Source organism: Vulpes lagopus, chromosome 21, assembly GCF_018345385.1.
Source record: "Vulpes lagopus strain Blue_001 chromosome 21, ASM1834538v1, whole genome shotgun sequence".
Taxonomy (NCBI): Eukaryota; Metazoa; Chordata; class Mammalia; order Carnivora; family Canidae; genus Vulpes; species Vulpes lagopus.
Window position 1 is genome coordinate 44,541,508 of NC_054844.1, and position 26,219 is coordinate 44,567,726.

Genomic DNA, 26,219 nt, shown 5'->3' on the forward strand with positions numbered 1-26,219 from the left:
TTGGGGTGGAGGAGCCTCAGAACTCTGAGTCGCCCGGAAGCGGGCAAGGGGGTTGGCCAATTGTCCCAGAACATGTCCTCAGGAGGGATCCTCTCCTCCCAGCCCTAAGTCAGCCTAGCCCCTGAGGGAAGGGGTGGAGGGGACCCCAAGGCCGGGTGGGGTGAGGTTTCGGCAGTGGGCAGGCCTCACTGGAGCCAGGAGGAGTCGGGCTGGGGGCAGTCACCTCCCTGGAGAAATACCTGGCTGCAGGGGCCCCTCTTTAAAGACCCCGAGTCAACACTGACCCTGCCATGTCCCACGTCACCCCCCAAAACATTACGACACACGTGGGTGCGTCAACATGTACTTGGTGTGGGTTTCCGCCCAGTCGCTCAGCAGGCCCGGCCAGCCCTGGGCCTGGGAGCTGAAAGTGGGAATCGATTTCGGCTTCAGGGAGGGGGTAATTTCCCTCAGTATTTTTTTTAACTAAAAAGACTTTTTAAAAAGATTTTATTTAGTTAGTTATTTTTAAAAGGTTTTATTTATTTGTTCATGAGACACACACACACACACAGAGGCAGAGACACAGGCAGAGGGAGAAGCAGGCTCCACGCAGGGAGCCCGACGCGGGACTCGATCCCAAGACCCCGGGGTCAGGCCCTGGGCCGAAGGAAGGCAGGTGCTCAACCGCTGAGCCCCGCAGGCGTCCCTAATTTTCCTCAGTATTTTGCCTCGGCTGCTAACAGTCTCCATCCGGGCTTAGAGCCTGATTTCCCATGATACAGAAGGGGAAACTGAGGCTGCGGGCGCCGCGCCAGTAGCTGGCTCGGCATCAGAGGCGGCGCAGGACCTGAGCACGATTCCCCAACACAAACCGGGGTGCAGAGGGACAGAGGGCAGGGAAGGCCCCGCCTCGGAGCCCAGCCCCAGCGCGGTGCAGGGGGGCCGGGAGCTCGCGGCGCGTCCTCAGTGGGCGATTACTGTCAGGGACCATCCATCAGCGCGGCCCAGACTGCCCGCCGCCCGCCCGCCCCGCCAGATCGCAGGAGGGGGGCGGGGCGGGTCCTTCCTGGCGCGCCGGCAGGCCGGGCTCCCCTCCCCCCTGCACCCCTCTCCCCTCCCCCGCCCCTCCCCTCCCTCGCCCCCTCCCCTCCCCTCACCCCCGCACCCCACCCCCGCACCCCATCTCCTCTCCCCCCTCCCCGCCCCTCCCCACCCCTCCCATCCCCTCGCCCCTGCCCCCCCACCCCTTGCCCCCTTCCCCTCCCCCGCTCCCCTACCCTCTTTTTCTCCCCTCCCCCTCCCCTCGCCCCCACACCCCACCCCCGCACCCCATCTCCTCTCCCCCCGCCCCGCCCCTCCCCTCCCCTCGCCCCTTCCCCTCCCCGCCCTTCCCCCACCCCTCCCATCCCCTCGCCCCTGCCCCCACCCCTTGCCTCCGCTCCCCTCCCCCTCCCCTCCCCTCTTTTTCTCCCCTCCCCCCTCCCCTCTTCTCCCCCCTCCCCTCTTCTCCCTGCCCCGCCCTATCCCCTCCCTCACCCCCCCTTCCCATATCCCGCCTCCCCTCCTCCCCACCCATCTCCCCCATCCCTCCATCCCCTGCTCCCTCCCTGCATCCCTCCCCTCATCCCCCTGCTTCCGGCCCCCTCTCCCTGCAACACCCCCTGCTCCCCTCTTCCCCCCTCCCCCCACCCATGCTGGGTGGGGGGGGCGCTGCTCCCGGGAGGGGGCCATGCAGGGAGGGACGGTGGGCAGCAGAGGGATAAATAGTGTAAGGGGGGGCAGGACTGAGTTGGCTGGCGCTGAACAGAGGTGCAGAGAATGGGGTGCTTGGAGAGAAGGGTTTCCAGGGGGAGAAAAGAGGATGCAGGAGGAGAGAATTTGGGAAAGCAACCAAAGGGGTTGGAGGGAATCTTGGAGATAAGCTAGCGCTGCACACTTTAGTCACTTTACGGAGGGAGAAACTGAGGCGCAGGCGGAGGCGGCCTTCTCAGCCCCCCACTGCAGCTGCGGGGTGGCTTAGCGTGGCCCCCAGGCTCACTCAGGCAGCGCAGGGGCTCCGAGGGTCTGCTCTGTGCTGGCCTCAAGGATGCCAACCTGCCTGCCCTCTGGAAGCTGTGGTCTTTCCTGGGCGCAGGGGGCTCGGGGAGCCCCACTTCTTCTGGGCACTCAACTCCCCTTGCCCTCTGCCCTTCCGCTTGGACCCTCGAGGCGAGGCCGTGGCAGCTCCATAGAAGAGCCCCCTCTTCCCGCAGGACTCCCCGGGGGCTGAGACAGGTGCTGAGACAGGTGCTTGAAGGTTTGGCCACCTTGTCTTGCCTCCCGTGGCCTAGGAGCTGGACTGAAAGCCGGGCGCAGTTAGTCTTCTGGGGTGTGGGGGGGGCAACCCCGCACATCACAGGGGTGAGAGCAAGCCAGCCTGGAGGTCTGTGCAGGATGTGCTTCGCGCCACTCCTGCCGGTGCTCTGAAGCAGCTGCGCTTCCCTGAGGCTGCGTCATCCTCCGGGAGGCACCTGTGCTCCTCACCCAGATTTTCCAGAGCCTTGTGTGGGGCTTCGTGCTGGCATGTTAGCAGCTCCGGAGAACCTGGTCCCTGTCCAGGGGGTGCTCTAGACACAGATGGCCTGGCACCTCCCTGGCTTCCCCCAGGCCCTGCCAGCTTTGCAACATCCTGGAATCCCCAAAACTTTTGCGGCCCTGGATCATCTCCTTCCTCCTGCCTCTGGGGGAACTGAGTGGTTCCCTCTAATCCCCCCACAACCTCTCCCCTTAAGCCTGTTCCCTGCAAACAGGAAGCGCCTCCTTATGTCTAAACTTGGTCCCTCCTTCCCCATCATCCATCATCATCACTTTGACTTGACTTGGGATTTTGTCAGGACCAAGGCCAAAGCTGTGCATCTTTTTCTACAAACACCTTTCCCTCCCAGTCACACTCGCCCAGTCCTCAATGGCCAGGCAGGGAGTGGGGACGAGCTCCCTCCAGGAGCTCTGGAAACGTCTCTTTCCTCTATCTGAAACAAGCTCCTATATGCTCAAGGTTGTGGTAGTTGTTTTAAAGAAGGGACTGGGGACGCCTGGGTGGCAGTTGGTTAAGCATCCAACTCTCAGATTTGGCTCAGGTCCTGATATCAGGGTCATGAGGTAGAGCCCACCTCGGGCACAGAGTCTGCTTGAGATTCTCTCTCCCTCTTCTTCTGCCCCTCCTGCTTGTTCTCTCTCTCTCTAGTAAATAAATAAATCTTAAAAAAAAAAAAAAAGCAACAAAGAAGGAACTAGCTTTCATACCCAGCCCAGGTTATATTTAGAGGCAGGAAAATGTGAGTTTCCAATCCCAGGACCTCAGCTCCTGTACCGGTCCGCAGGGTGGTGTGGGGCTCAGGGAAGGGAGAGACCTGAATAGGGCAGGACAGGAGCAGATTCTTGCCGAGGGGGCCCCCAGAGGGCAAGATGCTCCTCAAGTTCCAGATCAAAGGCCCACAGACGAATTTCAGCATTATTCCTTCTTGCGAGCAGCAAAGTGATGCCCTCAGGATCTAGTCAAGTGGAAAAGCCTGGCTGTTCCCACAGCTCCTGACGCTTTATCCGGAGGAGGGTATCAGGAGCGGTGCTGGAAGCTGAGAGGTTGGGAGGAGACCAGAAATTCTTCCAAGGGCATGGGGGGGGGGACGGAGCGCCCAGCACAGCACAGCATCGGAGCAGGGAGGCCTTGGCAGTCAGCCCCTGGGTCTCTGTACTGATTCCACACGCAGTCTCGTGTGATCCTGTGTGCTGGGGGCGGCGCCTGGCGCAGAGCACATGCTTGCTGTACAAATGGATGAATGAAGAGCCGTGGGAGGAAGGTCACGATCCTCGATTATAGATGAAGAAACAGAGGCACGGAAAGGTTAAATGACTTGCTCAAGGTCACTTGTCTTGTCAGAGGCAGGGCCAGATTGCAGTGGAGAGCAGCTTTGGTGGTCGAGGGAGGTGGAGAGGAGGGAGGAAGGAAGGGAAGGCAGACAGGCGATGGGGGGGGGGAGGGGGTGGAGAGGAGAGCTCCGTAAAGACTCCCTGAAAAGGATGGCATTTAAGGCCACGCACCTTTTATTTTATTTTTTGAAGGCTTTATTTATTTTTTCATAAGACACAGAGAGAGGCAGAGACGCAGGCAGAGGGAGAAGCAGGCTCCACGCGGGGAGCCCGATGCGGGACTCGATCCCAGGACCCCAGGGTCACGGCTGGGCTGAAGGCGGTGCTCAACCACCGAGCCCCCCAGGTGCCCGACCGTGCACCTTTAAGATGCCTCTTTGAAGGGTGACGTGTAGCAGGTGCACAGCCCTGCCAGTAACACAGACAGACCAAGGGGCGAACAGAGCGCGGAGGACCAGGACAGAAAGCCGACCCTGAGAGTCTGGACACCTGCCCGCAGACCTCCACTAGCCCCTAGTGCCTAGACCAGCCACAGCCCCCTCTGAGCTCTAGGGCATGAAGATACCAGGTGAGGAGGAGGGTGCACATGGGCCCGAAGGGCCAGTTTGTTGTCCTCAGGCCAGCGATGGTGGGCATCGGGGTCCCTTTCCCTAGATCTATCCTTTTTTTTTTTTAGATTTTTATTTATTTATTCATAGAGACAGAGAGAGAGAGAGAGGCAGAGACACAGGCAGAGGGAGAAGCAGGCTCCATGCAGGGAGCCTGACGTGGGACTTGATCCCGGGTCTCCAGGATCACGCCCTGGGCTGCAGGCGGGGCTAAACCGCTGCACCACCGGGGCTGCCCTCCCTAGATCTATCCTGTGGGGTTATTGTTGTTACTGGTTTTGCCTGATTTTAATCATCTTATGTTTTTTAAATAGGAAATACATGTAACATGGTTGAAAACTCAAAAGGCACCAAAAGTTGTGCAGTGACAAGTAAGTCTCCCTCCCATCCTCGGGGCTCCCGGGCCACCTGGGTCCTGTCTCTGTTACCGCATTAACCTCTATCTTGCATCCGCCTCCAAAGATAGCTTCTGCTTCCCCCGACTTGCCCCCTGCCGTCCCCTGATGTCCCCACGGAGCTGAGCTGCGTGCCGAGATTTTGAGGGGAAGTGGTGAAGGTACTGGTGGGGCCTGGAGTACGGTACCGTCAGTGTGGCCTGCCACCCCGGGGAGCTGGCCGGGGGCACCCCAGGAGCCCCACGGGGACAGGGCGGGGACAGGCTGGAGGCTGGAGGCTGCTCGGGGCTCGGGTCTTGGGTGCTACCCACGTGCGGGGTCCCACAGCCCCGCGGGCGCTCCGCCGTGGCCTGGCTGCCAGCCTGCTCCGGCTCCCGCTCTCCGCCCCTTCCCTCTACTACCTGCGGCGCCCTTGGGAAGTCTTCCTGGAGGCCCGGCTGCCACTTCGGGTGCAGCCGGGACGTTATTCTGCCCTCGGTGGACTGGGCTCCCTCCCGTGCCCTACAGACACCGCCAGCCCCCCCGCCAACCTGAAGGCTCTGGATTCCCGGTCCAGCCCGCATTTCCAACTGCTTCACGTTTGCCTGGCACATCCCCTTCGTATTATTGTCCCCAAGTATACTTCGGCCGTGGAGATGATGAAATCCCGACCTAGAGCCGAGTCTTCTCCCAGAGTCGGGGTAAGTCCAGGCCAGCCCCTTTGGCAACTACATCTCCCCACTTGGGGTGATGCCTTGGGCCCAGGGCGTGACCCCGGGGTCCTGGGATCGAGTCCTGCGTCGGGCTCCCTGCATGGAGCCTGCTCCTCCCTCTCCCCATGTCTTTGCCTCTCTCTGTGTCTCTCATAAATAAATAGATAAAAATCTTTAAAAAAATAAAAATAAAGATTCATTGATTTATTTCAGAGAGAGAGTGTGTGTGCAAGCTGGGGGGGAGGCAGAGGGAGAGGGAAAGCAGACTGCTGTCTGGGCGCGGAGCCTGACCCAGGGGTCAGTCTCCAGACCTGGAGATCATGACCTGAGCTGAAACCAAACCAAACCAAACGTTGTCTGTCACTTAACTGACAGACACCCAGGTGCCCTGAGAAGTCTGCAACTTTAAGTATGGTGGTCAGCGAGGTCTCACTGAGAATGTAGCATCTGAACAAAGACTTAGAGGTAAAGGGGTAAATAAGCCCCGTGGATATTTTGGGGAAGAGTTTTCCAAGTGCAGGGAACAGGTGGTGCAAAGGTCCTGGGGCAGCCACGGGCCCAGCAAATTTGTGGTGTCTGGAGGCCAACGTGGCCGGAGTGGAATGGGCGAGGAGAGTGGAAGAGGATGACAGGGGCCATGTGGCGCAGGGACGTCTATGCTGTCTTAAGGACCTGGATCTTCACTCACTCTGAGTAAAGCCGGGAGGAACGACATGCCGGGACTTAAGTTTTAAATGGTCCTTGTGCCTTATGTATTGGGAATCATTTGCGTGGGGCAAGGGAAGCTGCGGGGAGACTCGCGGAGGGGTTATGCGCAGGTGCACGTGAGAGGCGAGGGGCCTGGGCCCGGTGGCAGCGGTGGCCGTGGGGACAAGGACTTGGATTCTGGATTCGGTGACGGTTTCTCTTCCTCGGCTTCCGTCCTTTGGCTCCCTTCACTTTCTCTCTTTTTTTCTAGGTTCTGTGTTTTCTCTGCTCCCGCCGCAGGACGCGGCCCAGCACCCGGGGCGGAGGCTGAGGGCAGGGCAGGCTGGCGGCAGGCCGGGCCCAGGCCCCGAGGTCTCCAGAGGGCGTGACGGCCGGGCAGTCGTTGAGGGCGCTCAGCTGGGCCGCTCCGTCCTCGTCGGAGCCGCCCTCGAGGAGATCCTAACCGGCTCTTCCAAACGTGTCAAGCCAAAGCTGCCGCGTGTTTGCGCGGAGCTTCAGACAGCTACTTAACACCGGGCCTCCGGCCTTTGATTCCTGCGCCCCTCGCCTTGGCCTCTCCCCCGTCTGGCTGGTGTTTATCGGCCAAGACGATGTTTAAATCACACTCGTTTCCTATAAACATTTCACTTGAAATGCCATCCGCTGCCCCAGAAATCCATCTATCACCAGCTCGGGGTGTACTTGAGGAGCCTCCGGGCGATGCTCCCCGTCTCTGTCCCCTGCCCCCACCCCGCCTCCCCGCCTCCCCGACCCACATTCTCAGGTTTCACGCTGTAAGAACAACTTCCCCTCCGTGTAACAGGGCACTTAGTGCCAGGATTATTTATAAGGCCGAGATGGCAACGGGCGGTGGGGAGCAGCCCGGCCCGTGGACACTTCCTCTTGCAAAGCTCAATAAACGGCCTGGAACGCTGTGTGCCACCTGATGTCTCGGCCTTTTGTGCGGGTCCTTTCAGCTGCAGGGGGACGTGGAGTTTGGGGGACGGGGGTCTGGACCGGGTCAAGGCTGTCAGCGGGGTTTACGGGGTTTATGAGCCTCTCTCGTTTCTGGCCAGGCACTTCCTCTTGGAAACGAGCTGTCCTGGGCTTATCCCCCGGCAGGGAGCCCGTGGCCTCCCAGGGAGAGCCAGGGCACCCTCCCCGCAGGGTGGTGCTGGGGATCGAGCCGGGGAAGGCATCTGGATGGAATGCAGGTACAGGCGGCTCCAGGGCTTCTGCTCGCTAGAGGTTTGAAGGGGCTGCACTCAGGCCCCACGGAGGGGAGGCCGGGGGCTGGGTGGATGCACTTGCTGAGGGCTGACAGCTCTCCGGCCATGCTCCCCCCAGCCTCAGCAATTCGCCGGTTGTCCTCATTAGAAGGCTCTGCTGGTCTGGGGCTGGAGGATGTGACCCATCTCACTTACTGGCCAGCGTCACACCAGCGTAAAGCACCATCCGGCCTTCCAGGTCCTTCCCAAAGAGGCCTGCTCCAACCCTCCCTGGACACTGGGGCACCTGCACCCCCATCCTGTGCCCACCAGGCACCTCTGAGGTGAGTTCAGGGAAAGCCCTGGGCGAGAGACTTCTAGAAGGTAGAGAGGGATGAGGGTGAGGCCTAAGGTGGGCCAGGCGGGGGAGCAGCCCTCATCTTTGGGGGCCAAGTAATGCTCCCTTTACAAGCCAAATGAAGAAAAAAAGTTCTAAGGGGAACATATGACTCCATAAAATAAAGGGACATAATTGGGAGCGATATCTAATTTATCTATTGAATGCCTCCTACGTACTCTTTTATCACTTAGATGGACAGAGTATAATTGGTGTGCTGAACGCCATCAATCTCAGGGCCTGGGCTTCCTGTGCTGGCTACACCTATTACTGTCAGATTATGACACTGTAATACCAAGATCAATGACATTTTAAATGTGCTCCAGTTATGGGCAATTGCTGACAATAAAAACAGTGACAAATTGATGAAACTTGGGCAGCGATGATCTGGTGTCAAAAATAAACCATAAATAATCTGCTTTCCAAACTGGGAGAGGTGCCTGGGACGCCGGCTTAGGGGGAATGGCCCAGGGGAAGACAGCCGATCCCACCCCCCACAGCATCTTGGCCACTCAGGAAGCCCCACTCGCTCTGGGAAACTCCCTCCAGGCTGGGCTGGGAGGGCCCAACAAGGAAACGGAGGGGTGGCCTTTGGTCAGGGCCCGGCGGCCCCTCAGAGAAAGTCCCTTTCACTGAGACCTGGGGAAGCACCTGCGGGGCCACACAAGCTCACCGAGATGCGGGAGGGGGGTCTTGCTGGACGCTGGCCGAGAGGAGGAAGCTGGGCTCACCGGCCCTCTCAGACTCGGACCTAGCCAGCGCTCAAGCCGGGACCACGAGCGTCCCTCTCCGCGCAGGGACTGGCTGCTCCCATCTGCACCCGCCCCGCCCCATCCCTTTCCAGGAGATGCTCGGTGTCTCTCCTCCGGGAAGGACTTCCCACAGCGGCAGTGTCCTGGGCGCCGGGCGCCAGTGCAGGCGGGGACGTGTTGGAGGAATGTTCATTTGGGGATCATGGAAAAGAGGAAAAAGAATGTGAAAAATAAGATCTTGGGCGCCTGGGGGGCTCCGTGGTTGAACATCTGCCTTTAGCCCAGGGCATGACCCTGGGGTCCTGGGATCGAGCCCCACATCAGGCCCCCTGCATGGAGCCTGCTTCTCCCTCTGCCTGTGTCTCTGCCTCTCTCTCTGTCTGTGTCTCATAAATAAATAAAATCATAAACAAACAAACAAACAAGAACTATGGCTCATTCTCTGGTTTTGCCTCCTGTTGGAGTTTTCTCAATGAAAGGGAGCTCCAGGCCTCCAACCAGCTCAACTATTTCGGGGCGGATTAAGGTAACCCCTTCTCCAGTTTCATCTTTTTAAGCTCTGGCCATCCTTCATGGTTTTGCTCTCACACGTTTCCCTCATTTTACTAATGATGATTTCTGAATATGGGCACCACTGCTGATGCTGCTATTACAAGGATCGCTACCAACGGGAAGCAGTTCTTGAGCGACTGCTACCTGCCAAACTCTGTTCCGGATGCTTTGCACATGTTATTTTTAATCCCCATAGTGGCCCTGTAGGTGAGTGTGATTTTATACATTCTAGAAAGGAGGAAACAGGGGCGCCTGGGTGGCTCAGTCGATCAAGCATCCAACTCTTGATCTAAGCTCAGGTCTTGATCTCAGGGTTGTGAGTTCAAGCCCCACATTGGGCTCCATGCTAGACATGGAGCCTCCAAAAAAAAAAAAAAGAAAGAAAGAACAAGAAAAATGGAAGGGAGGAAAGGAAGGCTTTGAGGTCCAGGAAACCACCTAAGTGGTACAGCGGGTGAGCGGGAGAGAGCAGGAGAGGGGTTTAAGGTGCCGGCTCTAAGGTTCATCTTCATTCCAGTCCCTCTTACAGACCTTCTCAACCTTTTTTACAGCTGAGAACCCAGAGGCCAAAGAGTTCCCTCGAGAACCTGCAGCCAGACCCAAACCGAGCTTTTCCCACACTTCCTAGTACACCCATGCTCTTTCTCGGTGTACCACTGCGATCTCCTTCCCGGGGAGGCTTCTACTCAGCCAGGGGCGCCAGCCTTGACCCCAGAGGCAGCAGGGGATCGGCCTGGAGTCAAACAGCTGCTGTTGGAATAGTCAGTCCCTTTGCCTCTTGACAGCTGTGTGACCTGAGGCAAGCCACTTTGCGTCTCTGAGTTTCCGGGGGCTGTGACAGCTTAAACGACAAGGCACAGAGCGCATTTGGCAGGGAGCCTGGCACATAGTAAGTGCTCACTAAATGGTAGTTATTAGAGATAAAACTGGGGACAGTGGCAGAGAAGTTTAAAGAACTAAAAAAAATCCAACCAGGGAACCACACACTGACAATGCTCACCTGCAGTGCAGGGGTCCCGGGGCCACACGACGGGGGCCGCACAGTATAGGTGTCACAGGATCTGTAACAAGCCCCTCTGAGTACCACAGAGGTTTTGATGGCAAACACCTTAAAACATCATTTTTAAAAATATTTTATGTATTTATTCACGAGACACAGAGAGAGAGAGGCAGAGACACAGGCAGAGGGAGAAGCAGGCTCCATGCAGGGAGCCCGACGTGGGACTCGATCCTGGGACTCCAAGATCATGACCGAGCTGAAGGCAGATGCTCAACCACTGAGCCACCCAGGCGTCCCTAAAACATCATTTTTATATTAACACACACGAGATACACTATTAATAAAATGCCAAGTCTGCATAATTTTAGAGCTAAACCAAAAAAAAAAAATTGGGCTAAACCTTAGGCCTCAAAAGAATTGGGTCCTTGGCCAGGGCCCTTTAAGATAAGTCCCCAGATCACTGGGGCCCATTCCCTCTTCTCTCTCTGACATCAAAGGGACTTTGGCAGAAAAGTTTGAGAATCTTTGTGTGAGGGACGGAGCCTGGACCAGGGCCAGATTTCTGACCCCGACACTCTTTAAAAACAAAACATACAAACCACACTGCCGCCCCCACCTCCCCGGGTTTAACCTTCAGGTTTAGCATTCACGACATGACGACATGACGCATTCGGAGTGACTTTACAGCCACTTGTTCCTGATTCCCTCCTGTTTAATGATTACCAGCGACCACTAATCATCAAGCCCGGGAAGGGTACACGGTCCAGCCGGCTACGGAGCGTGGCACAATTGCTCGGACTCTCAGGGAAAGACCCCAAGGCTTCCTGTCACTTAGCTCCTTTAGGTTTTAGGGCCGCAGAAGGAGCCCGACCATTCAGGCCTTGACCCTGCGTCTCCTCACCTGCGTCCTCCTCTGCAGGTGCCACCGTGGGCGCAGCGTGGGGCTCCCAGCCCAGGGCTCGGGCTGCCACGCTCCGAGGGCCCCGCGCTCGCTGCGCATCCAGGGGCCACCCGCGGGCCTAGGCCATGGGGCCACCACGGCCCTCCGGAGCTCACCTTCCCTAGCTCCGGTCTCTCTAAAGTTTCACTTTCTTCTTTAAAATTCTTTTTATTTTTTAGATTTATTTGAGGGGAAGTGCAGAGGGAGGGAAGTCTTAAGCAGACCCCACCCTGACCCCGGGCCGGCCCGGGGCTCCTTCTCTCGACACTGAGATCACAGCCTGAGCTGAAACCCGGAGTCAGACGCTGATCCGAGCGGGCCACCCCGGCGCCCCCGGAGCCTTGCTGTCCTCCTAGTGGCACAGCTAACCTGTGATGATTGCAGAGAAACCAGCCCAGTCAGTGAAAGGAGGGAAAAGGGCTGAGGAGTGTCCCCACCCGGGAAGAAACCTGGTTCGCTGGGCACGACCGGTGACAGGGCGGCCGAGTTCTCTCCACCTGCTGCAGCCACCCGGGGGACCCCGTGGGGGCCGGGGAGGCGCCGTTGCGCAGGCCACGCGGCCCTGATAAAAGTCAGAAGCCTTCCCAAGGCCACGGTGCAAGGGGACTGGTCACAGCCTGGGTTGAGGATCATTAGGTTGGTCCTTAGATGACTCTAGGTTTGGATCCGGAGGACAAAGGGCCTCCCTCCCCGGTGGGTCCCAGCACCCCTTCAAGCAGCAGGCTCGTGGGGAAGTGGGGTGCCCGGATCCTGGCCGGCTCTTCCAAGAGTTTTCCCCACCACCTACTCCATTTCTCCGTGATACTTAAAATTCCTTGAATAAAGAACAAATCCAAATTGCAAGTACTCCCAGGAAAAGGAGTCGGGCGACTTAGGCCCATAACAGCTCCTTTTCTGAGGGAAGGAAGTGCCTTGCTCTGCCAGACAAAACGACAGCAACACTCTGGTCCCCCCCAAAGAGTGGCACTGGGCAAGGCCCTCCTGCCCCAGAACTCAGGGGTGACGTAGGGACATGCCATCAGTCATACCCAGGACCCCAAGAACCCTGAGGCCCAGCTATGGCAGGCTCAGGGAGGGCTGCACAGAGAGACAAGGAGGGGTGAGAAGGAAGCTGCGAGGGGCGCCCGGGGGGCTCGGCGGTTGAGCGTCTGCCTTCGGCCCAGGGCAGGACCCCGGGGTCCCGGATCGAGTACTGCATCGGGCTCCTTGCATGGAGCCTGCTTCTCCCTCTGTGTCTCATGAATAAATAAAATCTTTAAAAAAAAAAAAAAAAAAAAGAATGAAACTGTGAGCTGCCTGCTGAGCTGAGTTCAGGAAGTTGAGGTTGGGGTATGGGGAGGAGGGAACAGGGGAAGGGAGGGGAGGGGAGGGAAGAGGAGGGGAGGGGAGGGGACGGGAGGGGAGGGGACGGGAGGGGAGGGGCCAGCTTGCAGGGAAGGGCAGAGTGTCAGAGGGACAGAAGGACAGCACAGACAGCAGGTGGGGAGCTGTTTACAGGTGAGTTGGCAGCAGGGGGTGGGGGGAGGCTGGGCCCGGGTAGGGGCGGCGGGGCGAGGGTGAAGGGGTGGCAGTGGCTTGGCAGAGGGCAGCCTTTTGAGGTGATGACCGGAGCCCGGGGTTTTGGAGCAGGAAGGCAGGTTGTGTTTCACATCCTTCCCTCAACAGGGAGATTGGCTTCGGCCAAGAGTAAGGCCCTAGGAAGCGGCGCTGAGTACCCTGTCGTCCATCCGTCCATCGTCGATGGATACGGAGTGGGAGCAAAGTTGGGAGTGTGGGCGTCTGACAAAGTCTTTATGATTCTAGAATCGCTTCTTACACCTCCTTCCTCCTCCGCCTCGGCTAATGGGCTGCGGGAACCCACCACACCCAGGCGGCCAGGCGGTCGGTCGTGGGTTACGCAGAAGCTGGGGCCTGCCCCCGGCCTTCCCCCTTGGCTTGGTCTTCAACTGCCCCCTTGCCCCCAGCAGGGCTGGACCTTCCTGCCTCCGGTCTCTGCGTCCCTCCAAAGCCTTCGTAGCCCCCCAGCCTGACAGTGTGGTCTGCTCCCTGGCCTCGACCCCTTCCGTGCAATGCAGCCCCCGCGTCCTCTGGCCCAGGAGCTTCTGGATTCACCCTTCCCTGCAATCCAGCTTCTCCTATCTTGGATACCAGCACCTTCAGCCCACGAGTCACACCGGACGGTGAGTCTGGGATGCCTGGACTCCTCCCCTGCCATCACCCTCTCTGAGCCAACAAGTACCGGCTCATCTTCAATAAGCCAAGGCCCGTTCGTGGTGCTGAAGAGCAGCGCGGACAAAACGAACTCCTGCCCCCACCTTCCACTCTCCCCATCCTCAGACCCCGCTGTCACCTGGAATCTCCACTTGGTAGGCAGAGCGATCTTACGAACCCGGATCTACCCTTACGGTGCTTTGCCAGAAACCTCAAATGAAGACTTTTTAAAAAATGTGGAGTGAGGGGCGCCTGGGTGGCTCAGTCGGTAACGTGTCTGTCTTCAGCTCAGCTCAGGTCATGATCCCAGGGTCCTGGGATGGAGCCCGCATGGGGAGCCTGCTCCTCCCTCTGCCCTTCCCCCTCCTCATGCTCTCTTCTCTCTGTCTCTCAAATAAATACATAAAGTGTAAATCTTAAAGATTTTAAGAACTGTGAAGTGCAAAAAATAAAGATGTGAATTATAATAGTTGAACAGCTTTAAACAAAAAACACTGAAGAGATATAATATGATATATTCATGGGCATATGTATGTGGCCAAAGCTCGACAACAGAGACTGGCCAAATGACCCCAAATCCGCATGGTGGTGCGTCTGGGAAGGAGGAGAATGGTACTGGGGAGGAGAGAAACGGAGCTCCTGTTTTATCTGTAATGACCTGTTTATTCTATTTTTAAAACTTTATTTTTGGGCAGCCTGGGTGGCTCAGTGGTTTAGTGCTGCCTTTGGCCCAGGGTGTGACCCTGGAGACCCAGGACCTAGTCCCACGTCGGGCTCCCTGCATGGAGCCTGCGGCTCCCTCTGCCTGTATCTCTGCCTCTCTGTCTCTCATGAATAAATAAATAAAATCTTAAAAAAAATTTTAAAAAAACTTTATTTTTTAAAAAAGATTTTATTTATTTATTCATGAGAGACACAGAGAGAGAGAGAGAGAGAGAGAGGCAGAGACACAGGCAGAGGGAGCAGCAGGCTCCACACAGGGAGCCCGACGTGGGACTCGATCCCGGGTCTCCAGGATCGTGCCCTGGGCCGAAGGCAGGTGCTAAACCGCTGCGCCACCCAGGGATCCCTATTTTTAAAACTTTAGAGCAAAGTTGACAAAAGGTCAATAATAGGTTAATAAAACTTTAAGTCTGGACAGCGGGGACAAGAGCGTGACACTATTCTATTTTCTGTATTACAGAAAAACCGGTCGAAATTTAAACCATAAATATGTCAGGGGTCCCGCACCGTCCCCACCCCCTGAGCCTGACAAACTGGCCCTTCACCAGCTTGTCCCAACCCCTTCTGTCCACACCGAGGACCCCTGGCTCCCCAAGGAGACCACAGGCCCTCTTGCCTGCAGCCCTTTGCCCCGGCTCTTCCCCCGAATGCGCCTGCTGCTGTGCTGCTTTGCCCCTGCCCTTCCAGACGGCTCCAGTGGGGAGGAGGGGATGGCCAGTACAGGGAGCTGGGAGGACGGGGAGGTGGAAACAGTCCGGCGGGGACAATTCTTTCTCGTCCTGGTTCGGATTCAGCTTCAGCCAGAGAGACAGATCACTGGTTTCTTTTTATTTCTTTTTCTTTTTCTTACCATTTCAGCTTTTATTAATAAAACAGAAAACTAAATTCAAGGAAACGGCTTTGTTCTTGAGTCTGATCTGACCATATTCCTGGAGACATGATTCTTTATTTTTTTTAATTTTTTTTGACATGATTCTTTAAGAGGACTTAAGTTACTTTTTTTAAGGTTATTATTATTTTTTAAATTTTATTTATTTATTCATGAGAAACATAGAGAGAGAGAGACAGACAGACAGAGACACAGGCAGAGGGAGAAGCAGGCTCCTCGCAGGGAGCCCAACGTGGGACTAGATCCTGGGTCTTCAGGATCATGCCCTGGGCTGAAGTCGGCGACCAAACCGCTGAGCCCCCCGGGCTGCCCAGGACTTAAGTTTCAATATACAGACAGGTTTCATCAAAAGTGGGACACTACAATATCTTGCAAGGTTAGGTAAATGAAATAAAAAAGAGAACAAGTTAAATATTAAAAATCACAGAAATCTCCCTCAAATATCAGGGGTTTCCTATGACAGTCCTCAATGTGCTGCTCATCAAGATCAATCCCATTGCACAACCCACAAAGAACAAAACTGAGGAAACTTACGGGTAATTTTCACAGCTTCCGGGTAATTTTCACAGCTTCGTTGTAAAGGCCCAGATGGGAGGGACGGTCACCCTCCTTAAACTGGACATAAAGGCTGCCGCGGCCGTTACTCTTCCAACTACTTCCGCGATTCCAGAGATTTCTTCATCAAGGGGCTCCATCAACTCAATAGTTCCATTTTTTTCCTTCTCTGTCTGAAAGAATAAACATTTTCCCAGTGGGATGAGTCTTCTCCAGCCTCCCCACGAAGCCGACCCGCCTGTCGATGAACTGAGCAAGCATCTGGCCTTGACGCGACGTGGGCAGCTCCATGATATCCACCATGGTTGCGGCCTTTTCTTTTTATTTGAACTCGGGTTTAATGTCTGTCTTTCTTTCTTCTTTCTTTCCTTTCTTCTTTCTAGATTTTATTTGTTTATTTATGAGAGACAGAGAGGCAGAGACCCAGGCAGAGGGAGAAGCAGGCTCCATGCAGGGAGCCCGACGTGGGACTCGATCCCAGGACCCCGGGGTCACACCCAGGGCCGAAGGCAGGTGCTAAACCTCTGAGGCACCCAGGGATCCCCCGGGTCTAGTTTCAAAACTGTTATCAGTAAGGGGGTGCAGAAGGAGTAAGACCCTGCACAGAGCCCTCCCGCCTCCAGCCTTCCAGAACAGCCCCCACCCCCATGCCCCTGCCCACAGCAGCTGTCCCATCCCCTGCGCAGTGCTCAGCACCCTGAATCCCACTGCCCGCTGCAGCCCTATCCTCTGCAGCAGACAGGGGGTCCCGGGGGGGGCCGGACACCACCTGGTCGGCATCCCTAGTGCCTGCGGCCCGCCGCCCCGCGAGTGCCCGGCACCCTTCCTGAATGAGCGGGTGGTCTCCCCCAGGGACTGCGAGCATCGTGTTGCCAGGGACTGGGCCGCGATCACTCCTGGACCCTCAGTGCCCGTACGGTGCTTGGCACATATCTGGTCCAGTTTGCAGGCCGGGACCTCTGTGTGTCCCCTCCCGTCGCCTCTCTCCCTTCTCCCCCGACTGTGTCAGGGCTGGTGGCCGAAGCTGGGGAGACCTGTCTCCCTCCGGTGACCAGACGCCTGAACCTTCTCATGGTGCAGCAGAAGGTGGTGGCTGGGCCCCTGGGTCCAGGCGCCTCTCCCGTAGCCCATCCCAAGCGCTGGAGGACTCCTTGGAGGAGGGGGTGCCTCCGGTCCCCTCCCGCCCGCTTCAGGCGCCAGCATTATCGAAGATCCCCTTGTCGACCCTGAAGTCTTCCCTCTCCTGCCCGGGTCTCGTTTCTTCTTAACCTATTTTCAGAGAAGATGTGTTTTAGCTGGATGCACCTGTTCCTCAACCCAAAATAAAACACAGGATCTGCCTTACTTCGGGACCAGTGTTTCCCCCTTCTGGAACTTTCTTCCCAAGTTCATATCGCCATTCTACTTCCAAATCAGGTCTCCTCCAGGAAGCCTTCCTTGATTAAGCTAAGTATGTTTTAATTTTCACCCCCGTCTCCCATTATGCTATTTCCCAGTAGCACTTGTAGTTCATACTTGTTCCCTCTGCTGTTCACTGTGAGCTCTGTCCTCCTCACCGGACTGTATAAACACGCAGTTTTATTTAAGTGAACTCTACCTCCAGTGTGGGGCTCAAACTTGCCACCCTGAGATCAGGAGTCACCTGCTCTACCCACGGAGCCAGCCGGGCGTCCACGCATGTGCTATTTTAAAGATTTTATTTGTTTATTCATGAGAGACACACAGAGAGAGGCAGAGACACAGGCAGAGGGGGAGCAGGCTCCAGCAGGGAGCCCGATGAGGGACTCGATCCCAGGACCCTGGGGTCACACTCTGGGCCAAAGGCAGACGCTCAACTGCTGAGCCACCCAGGGATCTCAAGCATGTGCTATTTTAAAAGCAGGATTCACAGGCTCCTGGGGGGCTCAGTCGGTTAAGCAACTGACTCTTGATTTCTGTTCAGGTCATGATCTCACCGTCATAAGATCGGCTCCCATTGGGTGCGGAGCCGCTTAAGATTCTCTGTCTCCCTCTTCCTCTGCCCACTTCCCCTCTCTCCCTCTCAAAAAAAAAAAAGAAAGAAAGAAAAGAAAAAAAGGTAAAGAAAAGAAAAAAAGTGGGACGCCTGGGGGGCTCAGCGGTTGAGTGTCTGCCTTTAGCGCACGGCGTGATCCTGGAGACGCAAGATCGAGTCCCGCGTTGGGCTCCCTGCATGGAGCCTGCTTCTCCCTCTGCCTGTGTCTCTGCCTCTCTCTCTCTCTCTCTCTGTGTCTTATGAATAAATAAAATCTTTTTTAAAAGCAAATAAAAAATAAAAGCAGGATTGATAGATGATTATCACAAATTGACAGAAAAAAATACGTAGCAAAAGGAGAGCAGAGGAGGATTTTTCTTTTGTTGCCCTAACGTAGTCGGTCATCTTGGTTCCCTAAGCTCTTTAGCACGACCAGAGGGAATCTGACTTCTGCCAAACACTTCGGGACCCAGCGGGCACCTGTGGGTATCCAGGAACGGGGACTATGTCTTTTACCGCGTTGTTTTTCTATTCCTCCACTTTCTGGGGTTTGGCCCAAAGTCCTTGGCTTAAACCCTGAGCGGTAACTGGTTGACTTAGCTCTGGATTGTGGTCCACTGAGATCCCCAGATCCTTGGAGGCCGAGGAGGTTATGCCCTGCCGCGTGGGTGCGAGGAGAAGGGCCCGCGAGCAGCGGGCGGGGGCGCGGGGCGGCCGGGCTGGGGGTGGACAGGGGCCTGCGCCCAGGGCACAGGTGGCCCCGGGGCCTCCAGGAGCGGGCAGCCGCCGTCCTTCCCGCTGCCCGACGGGCCTGCAGCTGTGGCACAAGATGTCGGCGGGCGCTGCCAGGGCACAGGGGCGGCGCCTGAGCGCCTGGAGCCTGGAGAGCCGGCGCCTGACTTGGGGGGGGCCTGCGGGCTGCAGAGTGGGCTGGAGCCAGGACCACGCCACTGGGAGGCCGGGGCCTTGGGCGGGGCGGGGGGCGCAGGACGGGGCACACAGAGGGGCGCGGGGCACAGTGGCCTTGGGCGCAGGGGGGCTCAGGGGGGGCGCACGGGGGGGCGCACGGGGGGGCGCAGGGGGGCGCACGGGGGCCTTGGGCGCAGGGGGGGCGCACGGGGAAGCAGTGGGGCGCGGGGGGGCGCACGGGGGAGGCGTGAGGGCCTTGGGCGCAGGGGGGCACAGGGGGGGCGCGGGGGCCTTGGGCGCAGGGGGGTGCAGGGGGGGCGCACGGGGGGGCGCAGGGGTCGCACGGGGGCCTTGGGCGCAGGGGGGGCGCACGGGGAAGCAGTGGGGCGCGGGGGGGCGCACGGGGGAGGCGTGGGGGCCTTGGGCGCAGGGGGGTGCAGGGGGGGCGCGGGGGCCTTGGGCGCAGGGGGGCTCAGGGGGGGCGCACGGGGGACGCAGGGGGTCGCACGGGGGCCTTGGGCGCAGGGGGGGGCGCACGGGGGGGCAGCGGGGCGCGGGGGGCGCACGGGGGGGCAGCGGGGCGCGGGGGGGCGCACGGGGGAGTAGTGGGGCGCGGAGGTCTTGGGCGCAGGGGGGAGCACGGGGGAGGCGTGGGGGCCTTGGGCGCAGGGGGGCACAGGGGGGGCGCGGGGGCCTTGGGCGCAGGGGGGTGCAGGGGGGCGCAGGGGGGCTCAGGGGGGGCGCACGGGGGGCGCAGGGGTCGCACGGGGGCCTTGGGCGCGGGGGGGCGCACGGGGGGGCAGCGGGGCGCGGGGGGGCGCACGGGGGAGTAGTGGGGCGCGGGGGTCTTGGGCGCAGGGGGGCGCAGGGGGGCGTACGGGGGGGGGGCGGGGGGCGCCCGACACGCTGGGCAGCCGCGCCCGCCCGACGCCCCTGCCCTGCGCTCCGGAGCCGCCGCCCTGCAGGCACAGGCCCGGGCGCTCGCAGCTCCCCCTCCCTCCCCGCCCACGCCCGGCCCCGCCGCCCCTGGCCCGGCTCCGACCCGCCCGCCGCCTCCCCCTCAGCGTTAATTAAAACTCGCGAGATGGAGAGGCTGGCGCGGGCCGCTCCGTTTTATTTGCAGCATCTTTCATGCTGCTGACGATCGTAAAGGGCTTTAATATTGAAATATGGGCCATTTTCCCAGCTCCAGCCCGCGCGCTCCCGCACCCCCGCACCCAGCCCCCGCGCTTGATGAAGGAGCCCCTGCAAATCCATTAAGAAGAGATAATTGAAAACTCCGGGGTAATATTTAAGGCCGCGCGCCGCGGGGCGAGGGCCCGGCTGCTCCGGGCGGAGGGGCTGTGCGCCTGGCCCGCGCCCCCCAGCCCCCAGGCCCCCGCGCCCCCCCAGCCCCGCCTCGCCCCCTCTCCTGGGCCTGCTCTCGCTGGCTCGCTGGCTCGGGGCAGGCTGCCCTCCAGACACTTCCAGTTCCATAAACAGTGACGAGTCACCTGGGGAAAGGTGGCTCAGGAGCCAAGGTGCGCGCCAAGGACACGCCATCCGCCCCCCCCAGGCTCCTCGGCCGCCTCTGGGCCTTGCACTCCCCTCCGCCACCACGACCGCCCAGCGCTTGTCCACAAGGGCGACCGCTGTCCCTCCAGCCACACCATCCAAAGTAATGGGGCCCTGCGGGCGGCGGGAGCATGTCACACCAAGTCCGATGGCGGGGTGATCATCCGGGGTGATCATCCGTGCACCTGGGGATGAGGACACAAGGGTCTACTGTACCTGTATGGTCTCAGCTTTCCACAAAAAAAGCTTAGCAGCTCAAAAAATATCTTCATTGTATGCCTTTCTCTCCCAAAGAGATGAACTACCTGTTGTCCTTAGATGACTGTCTCTTAGCATATTGTGCGGTCATTACTGTTTCAAGTCTGTCCCCCTACTAGCCTATGACATCCTGGGAACAGGGATCAGGTTTAATGTCCCTCCGCAGCCCTTGCTCCTGGCTCAGGGCCAGGAACGTAACATGTGCTCAGTAAAAGTCATTGAATTGGGTGTTGTCCGGGTCCCTGGACGTCCCCAGGGTTTCCCTGCAAGCCCGTGGGGGAGGGTGGGACAGAGCATGGAAGGGGGCAGATCCATGAGGCTGCGCTGGGGGTCGTGCCTGTCTCCCACAGTGCTCCGAGCTCGAGCTCGGCTCCAGGATGTTCCCAGAATGGAGCAAGGGGGTGGGAGGTCTGCTGAGGCCCGGGTTCGCACTGTGCTGTAAGAATCCTTACGTTCTCGACGCCTGGGGTTACCCAGCAGTTGGGTGTCGGCCTTGAGCCCAGGGCGTGATCCTGGGGTCCCAGGATCAAGTCCGGCATCGGGCTCCCTGCATGGAGCCTGCTTCTCTCTCTGCCTGGGTCTCTGCCTCTCTCTCCCTCTGTGTCTCTCATGAATAAGTAAATAAAATCTTAAAAAAAAAAAAAAAAGAATCCTTAGATCCTTTGATTCCCCCCGGGGGCAGGGGCGGGGCTGGGGGTGTCCCCTACTCTGTTTGGCTCACTCCCCAATCAAGTCAGCCTCAAAGTTCCTGCTGTGAGCCTGAGCATGCGTGCACGTGCACATATGTGTGCACACCCCCACTCGTGCCCGTAGTGTGCTCTGGGTGGGGGACGGTTCTCCGAAGACCTACCTGTGCACAAAGCAGGAGCGGCCCAGGCGTTTCCATCGGTAGCCCCCCTGGCTGCCCCTCTCGCCCCGACTTCCCCAGCGCGGCGCCCAGCACCTGGCCGGGAGTGGGCCTCAGGAGAAGGCAGCCTTGGGGCAGCGGCTCCTCTGGCTCAGCTTCCAGCACCCCCACCTGTCCATCTGTCCATCCCAGACCGGAGCCGCAGGGACCCCCTCTGTAGGGCCGGCCTGAGGCCCTTCCTCTTCCAACTCTCCATTTTTCAACCCAAGGCCTCCTTGAATCACAAAACATGAGAGCTGGAAGGGGCCAACAGACATCAGGTATGGCCCCCTCTTAATACCTACGGGGCAGCCGAGGCCCAGGAAGGGCTCGTGGGGGAGGCCCTTGGTGACAGCCGATGCGGGCGTCCCGGTTAGTGGCAGTGTCTGGCCTCCTTAAATACACACGGTTAGTATTTGAAGTGCCTTTTGCAAACATTACCTGTGGGGCCCGTCTACAGTTCCCAGCGACAGATGAGAAAATGGGGCTCAGGAAGATTTAGTGATTTGTCCAAAGACACACCGGTGACAGACCCAGGATTTGAACCCTGGCTTGGTTGGCTCCAATTCCAGTGCTCACTTCAATAGCCCCTCCCCGCCCTCAACACACACACACACACACACACACACACACACACACACACCACCAGGCTGAGCCAGCTTCCCAGACACTGACTCTTCATCCCTGGGATATCTGCAGTCCGAAGTCTTTTCTCTCTTCAACCCACGTCTTCCTACCCAGGGCAATGCGCTCTGCCCCAGGTGAAGGCACGAGGGTGTCCCCACCGGGGTCCTGGGCACAGGCTGTCATGGACTGAAGCCACGCAGAGCCTGTTCTGCACACAGCCCCGCTCCAGTCCGTGCACTGAGGCCGCAGCCATAAATCCCCAGGTCTCAGCTCATAACCATTAGCAAGCGATTGGGCTCATCAGGACGCGTTTATGAGGCTCAGGTCAGATAAATGGATTGCCGGAGGTCGGGAGCGAGGGATCTCCTGGCCCTGCCTGCTCCAGAGGGGTCCTCACCACCCAGACGCTGGCAGGCTTCGCTTGACTTGCAGCTGCAGGTGGAAGGGGGTGTCGTCACAGTGGGGTCAAGGCATATTTTCCCAGGTGTGGGAAAGGGCCAGGAGGTGTCAAGCCTCAGATAGCTCACGGTCACCAGGGCTGGACACACACACACGCACACACGCCCCACGTAAACCCGCCCACACTCTCACACCCCATCTCGGGTTCAACTAACCGTGGGGCAACCACCGCCACCTCCCGCCCCTCCCTCCTCGATGATGTCCCCACACTGCTCTGCCTCTGCGGTGTTACCTAGATGGGTGCTGCCCAGATGTCACAGTGCATACACATCCTGGGGAGGTTTTTTAAAACGCAGAGTCTGACTTAGTAGACCTGGAGTGGAACCTGGTTGCGTAGTGAGCTCCCAGGCGGAGCCCAGGCTGCAGCTCCAAGGATCGTAGACAACGTTGCCACGGACTGGAGGCGTAGGAGTTTCAGAACTTGGAAGAGCCGGGGCGTTTAGCCCGGAACTCCCTCTCCCTCCGGAGATGCCACTGTGCCCACCCAGGAGACTGAGCCACTTGTGGAGTGCTGCTCCCCCTTCCTTCTCAAGCTCCCTCTTGCCCTTCAGGTGTTACTTCCTCAGAGAAGCCTCCCACCACGCAACCTAACGGGTCCCCACTGCACCCGGCCTTTGCCCTCTTCGAGCGGGGACCACGATTTGCATTTCCACGTTTGCTTACTGTTTTTGGTCTGCCCCACCTCCTGAAGTGGGGGGAACAGGGATCATGCCTGCCCTGTTCATTCATGAATTCTCAGCACCCCGTGGCTAGCACGTAGTATGCACTCAGGAAATATTGCTGAATGAATGAATGAATGAATGAATGAATGAATGAAGCACTTCCATGCTGAGAAGCGATGGGGGAAAGAACGTCTGAGTGGGGAGCGGAGGCCAAAGGCAGCCAGGGAAAGCTTCTTGGAGGGAGGGAGATGGGAGGACGAGAACATTGCATGAAGGACTTTGGAGACACGACCCAAGGAGAGGAGGGAGGCGAGAGCATCTGGGCGACAGATTGGCCCTGCTGGTCCCAGATGACAGGACGGGGTGGGGAGGGGCCTGGAGGGAGAGGCCGCGGGGTCTCGGAGCCCACGGAGCCCACGGAGCCCACGGCAGGCATCAGGAAGGCACGTGGTCCTCTCTGCTCCTCATGGGCAAGGCCCTTTGTTGCTTTACTCTTCTAGGCCCGGCAGATCCTCCCGGGGCCCCTGCTGCGGGCCAGGCAGGTGCTGGGCGCTGCACTCCCGGGGTGCCCACGGCGGCCCTGACCCCTGCCCTCGCGGAGCGTGCCCTCTCCCTGGACGGACTGCATCAGACCCCTGGGACGCCCGGGCCAAGCCTGCAAGGGAAGGTGCCTGCTGCGGGGCCGAGGGGCCCTGACGTCACCCGGCGCCCTGGGCGGGGAGGACACTCTTCCTCCCGGGCACCCCCGCCCGCCGCTGGCACAGCCGCCCGCCCGCACTGCCGGGCACTGGCCCTTTAAGAGGTGCGCCTCGCTGCCAGGCGGAGGTCGGAGGTTCGGCCCGCGGCCCAGGCTGCCGAGCTGGGCCATAAATCACGCGCTCGCCCCTGGCAGCGGGCTCTCCTCTGAGTGGCCCAGATGGCGGGCAGGCCTGTGCTCCAGGGGCAGCCAGGCTCGCGACAGGGGGCAGGCACGCAGGCGACGGGGGCACACAGCTGGGCCCCGGGCCCCGGCGGCAGCTGCCCACCTCTGTCTGACGGCCTTGGGCCAGAAAAAATGCCACGGACCCTCTGTGCCAGCGCAGGGACCTTCTGACTCCTGAGTGGCAGGCTGGCGGTGGCCCTCGGGGTCACAGCCCTCACCCGCCCAGGCGTCCCAGGCCCGCAGAGGGCCTCCGACACCAGAGGCCACGGGGCTCCCCTTTGGGGCGACCTCTGGAGGCATCGTCCGCCCCAGCCTCAAGCCTGAAAGTTCTGCAGTGGTCGGCCCGGCCCGTCTTCCCCGTTGCTGTCGCCAAGGTGTGCCCTCTGGCCCTCGGCAGGACGGCGGCTTCCCGTTCCGTGGGGCTTTGGGGCAGCGACGCGGCCCGTCCCCTCTGCCCCCATGTTCAGCCCCAGGAAGACGGGCTGGAGCTCTCAAGGCCGCCCCGATGGAGCCCCGCCGTCCTGGGGGCTGGCATCCCTCAGCCACGCTCCAGGTGCTGTGGCACAGGGCACATATGACACCAGAGGACAGTGACAACAGCTCAGCAGCCGCAGTCCCACCGAGCGGGCTCCGCAGGCCTTGACAGCCTCTCGCGGCCTGGGCCATGTGGCGGGGTGGACACCGAGCCCGGAGACCCTTCCCCCCGAGGGATAGCGGGGCTGCCCTGCCCCCGCCCCCGCCTCCCCCGGGCACCTGGAGCAGCAGAGAACTCCCGGGTCACAGGACACTAGACAATTGCCTTTGCCTGGGGCGTTCGCCCCTCAAACTCCCCCGGGGAAAGCCAGCGCTCACGGGAGCTGAGAGATCGCCTGTCACAAGCGGACCCAGGGAGGAAGCCCAGATCTCCGGCTCCACCGCCTTTGCTTCCTGAGCAGAAACTCCCCAAGCACCTCTCAGCGGGAGGGACTCTGCTCCAGCTGCAGCAGAGCAGTGGAAGGTTAGACAACCAGCAGGACTTTCTCAGAAGAGTAGATTACGGAAGGGGCTAAGACAAGTGAAGGAACCGAGGTCTCCAGAACAGCGGGGTGGGGGCAGGGAGGGAGGGCTGGAGTTTTGCTCAGAGGACATCCAGAGAATGTCGGAGAAGGGGGCTGGCGTGGGGCTCGAGCAGGGCTGCCGGGGCGCGGGGCTCCGGGCCCTTCATTCAGGACGTCCAGCCTTCAACTGTTCGGGCTTCCGGGAACCTGCGGGACTGTAGGTTCGGGCCTTACCTCGGCTGACTCTTGGCTTACTCCTTGCTCTCCCGGGATGGCCGATGCGGCTGCCAGAGCCATTTGCAGTCTCTAATTTGTGTTTAAATTAAAGTTCCCACAAACAGGGGCTTAATATGCTGTTACCAAGAGCTCCCGGGCCCCCTGCCGCTCCAGGGAGTTGAGGCTGCCGGGGGAAGAGGCCCTTCTGCACAGGTCGAGGCTGAGCCCACCGGGCACGGGGACCTGGGGTGGGTGATCCAACCGGATGACGCAGGCCTCGTCGCCCTTCCCGAGACGGTGAGGCCTCGGGCAGGCCGCTCGTGCGACGGAGGGCTCGGGGAGCAGCAGACCTGTCAAGGGGCTCCCTGGTGTCGCTCACCCTTTTTCAGGACCTTGGAAGGAAGGCAGGGGAGGGGAGCAATAAGAAGGGGGAGGGGGGCGGGGAAGAGGCACAGGCCCCGTTTTCAGCCCCGACACAGGGTGCTCAGTGTGCGCCAGGGCTGCTCGTGGGGCCCCACTGCCCACTCACCTCACTGCCCCCACGACCCTCTGAGGTGCGGGTTGCTCTTATCATCAGCCCCATTTTTACAGGTAGGGAAACTGAGGCCCAGAGAGGCCAAGTCTCATGTCACAGCGCTAGTAACAGGCGGACCCAGGATTCCCATCTGGGGGCCGGCTCCAGATTCCGGGCACTGTGCTGCCCCCAGGCCACGATCTGTCTGTCGCCCGCCGGCCTCTCGACCACACGACCGCACGGTGGGGCTTCTCTTTGACTGCCAGGGTGACGGGGACGGGGTGAGCCCCAGTCCGCTCCCTCTGCCCTCTCTGAGCCACAGACGCGTCCCCGGTGAGGTCCGTGCGGGGGTGACGGCCGGGCTCGGAAGCCTTCAGGAGACAGCAGGCGGAGCGGCCTGCACAGGCCCTCGGCGCCGGGCCCTTTCCTTCCCGAGGCCCGACCTCGGCCTTCCCGCCGTCCCGCCCGCGCGGCCTCTGGCTTCTGCTTTCCAGGGAAGTAGAGGCAGTGATTCCTCACCCCTCAGTCAATGACCTTAGCAGAGGCTTGTCCCTCATTCATTGCTCTCCCCCTGCGGAGGGCGACGTGCGTGGAGAAGACGGGTAATCTCCAGGCCGCGCCGTCCTCCGCACGCAGGTGAGCCCAGAGCTCCAGCAGCAGACGAATGACACATTCAAAAGGGTTT

The 26,219-nt window shown here is 59.5% G+C and overlaps 1 protein-coding gene across 1 annotated transcript; it reads left to right on the forward strand.

Annotated features, from left to right (window-relative positions):
• Positions 1 to 4,824: 4,824 nt before the first annotated feature.
• LOC121479821 lies at positions 4,825 to 7,217 on the forward strand. The gene is made up of 3 exons (XM_041735618.1): positions 4,825 to 4,867; positions 5,039 to 5,571; positions 6,542 to 7,217. The coding sequence occupies exons 1-3, from the start codon at positions 4,825 to 4,827 to the stop codon at positions 6,599 to 6,601; spliced, it is 636 nt and encodes a 211-aa protein (XP_041591552.1). The 3' UTR covers positions 6,602 to 7,217.
• The last annotated feature ends 19,002 nt before the right edge of the window (positions 7,218 to 26,219 follow it).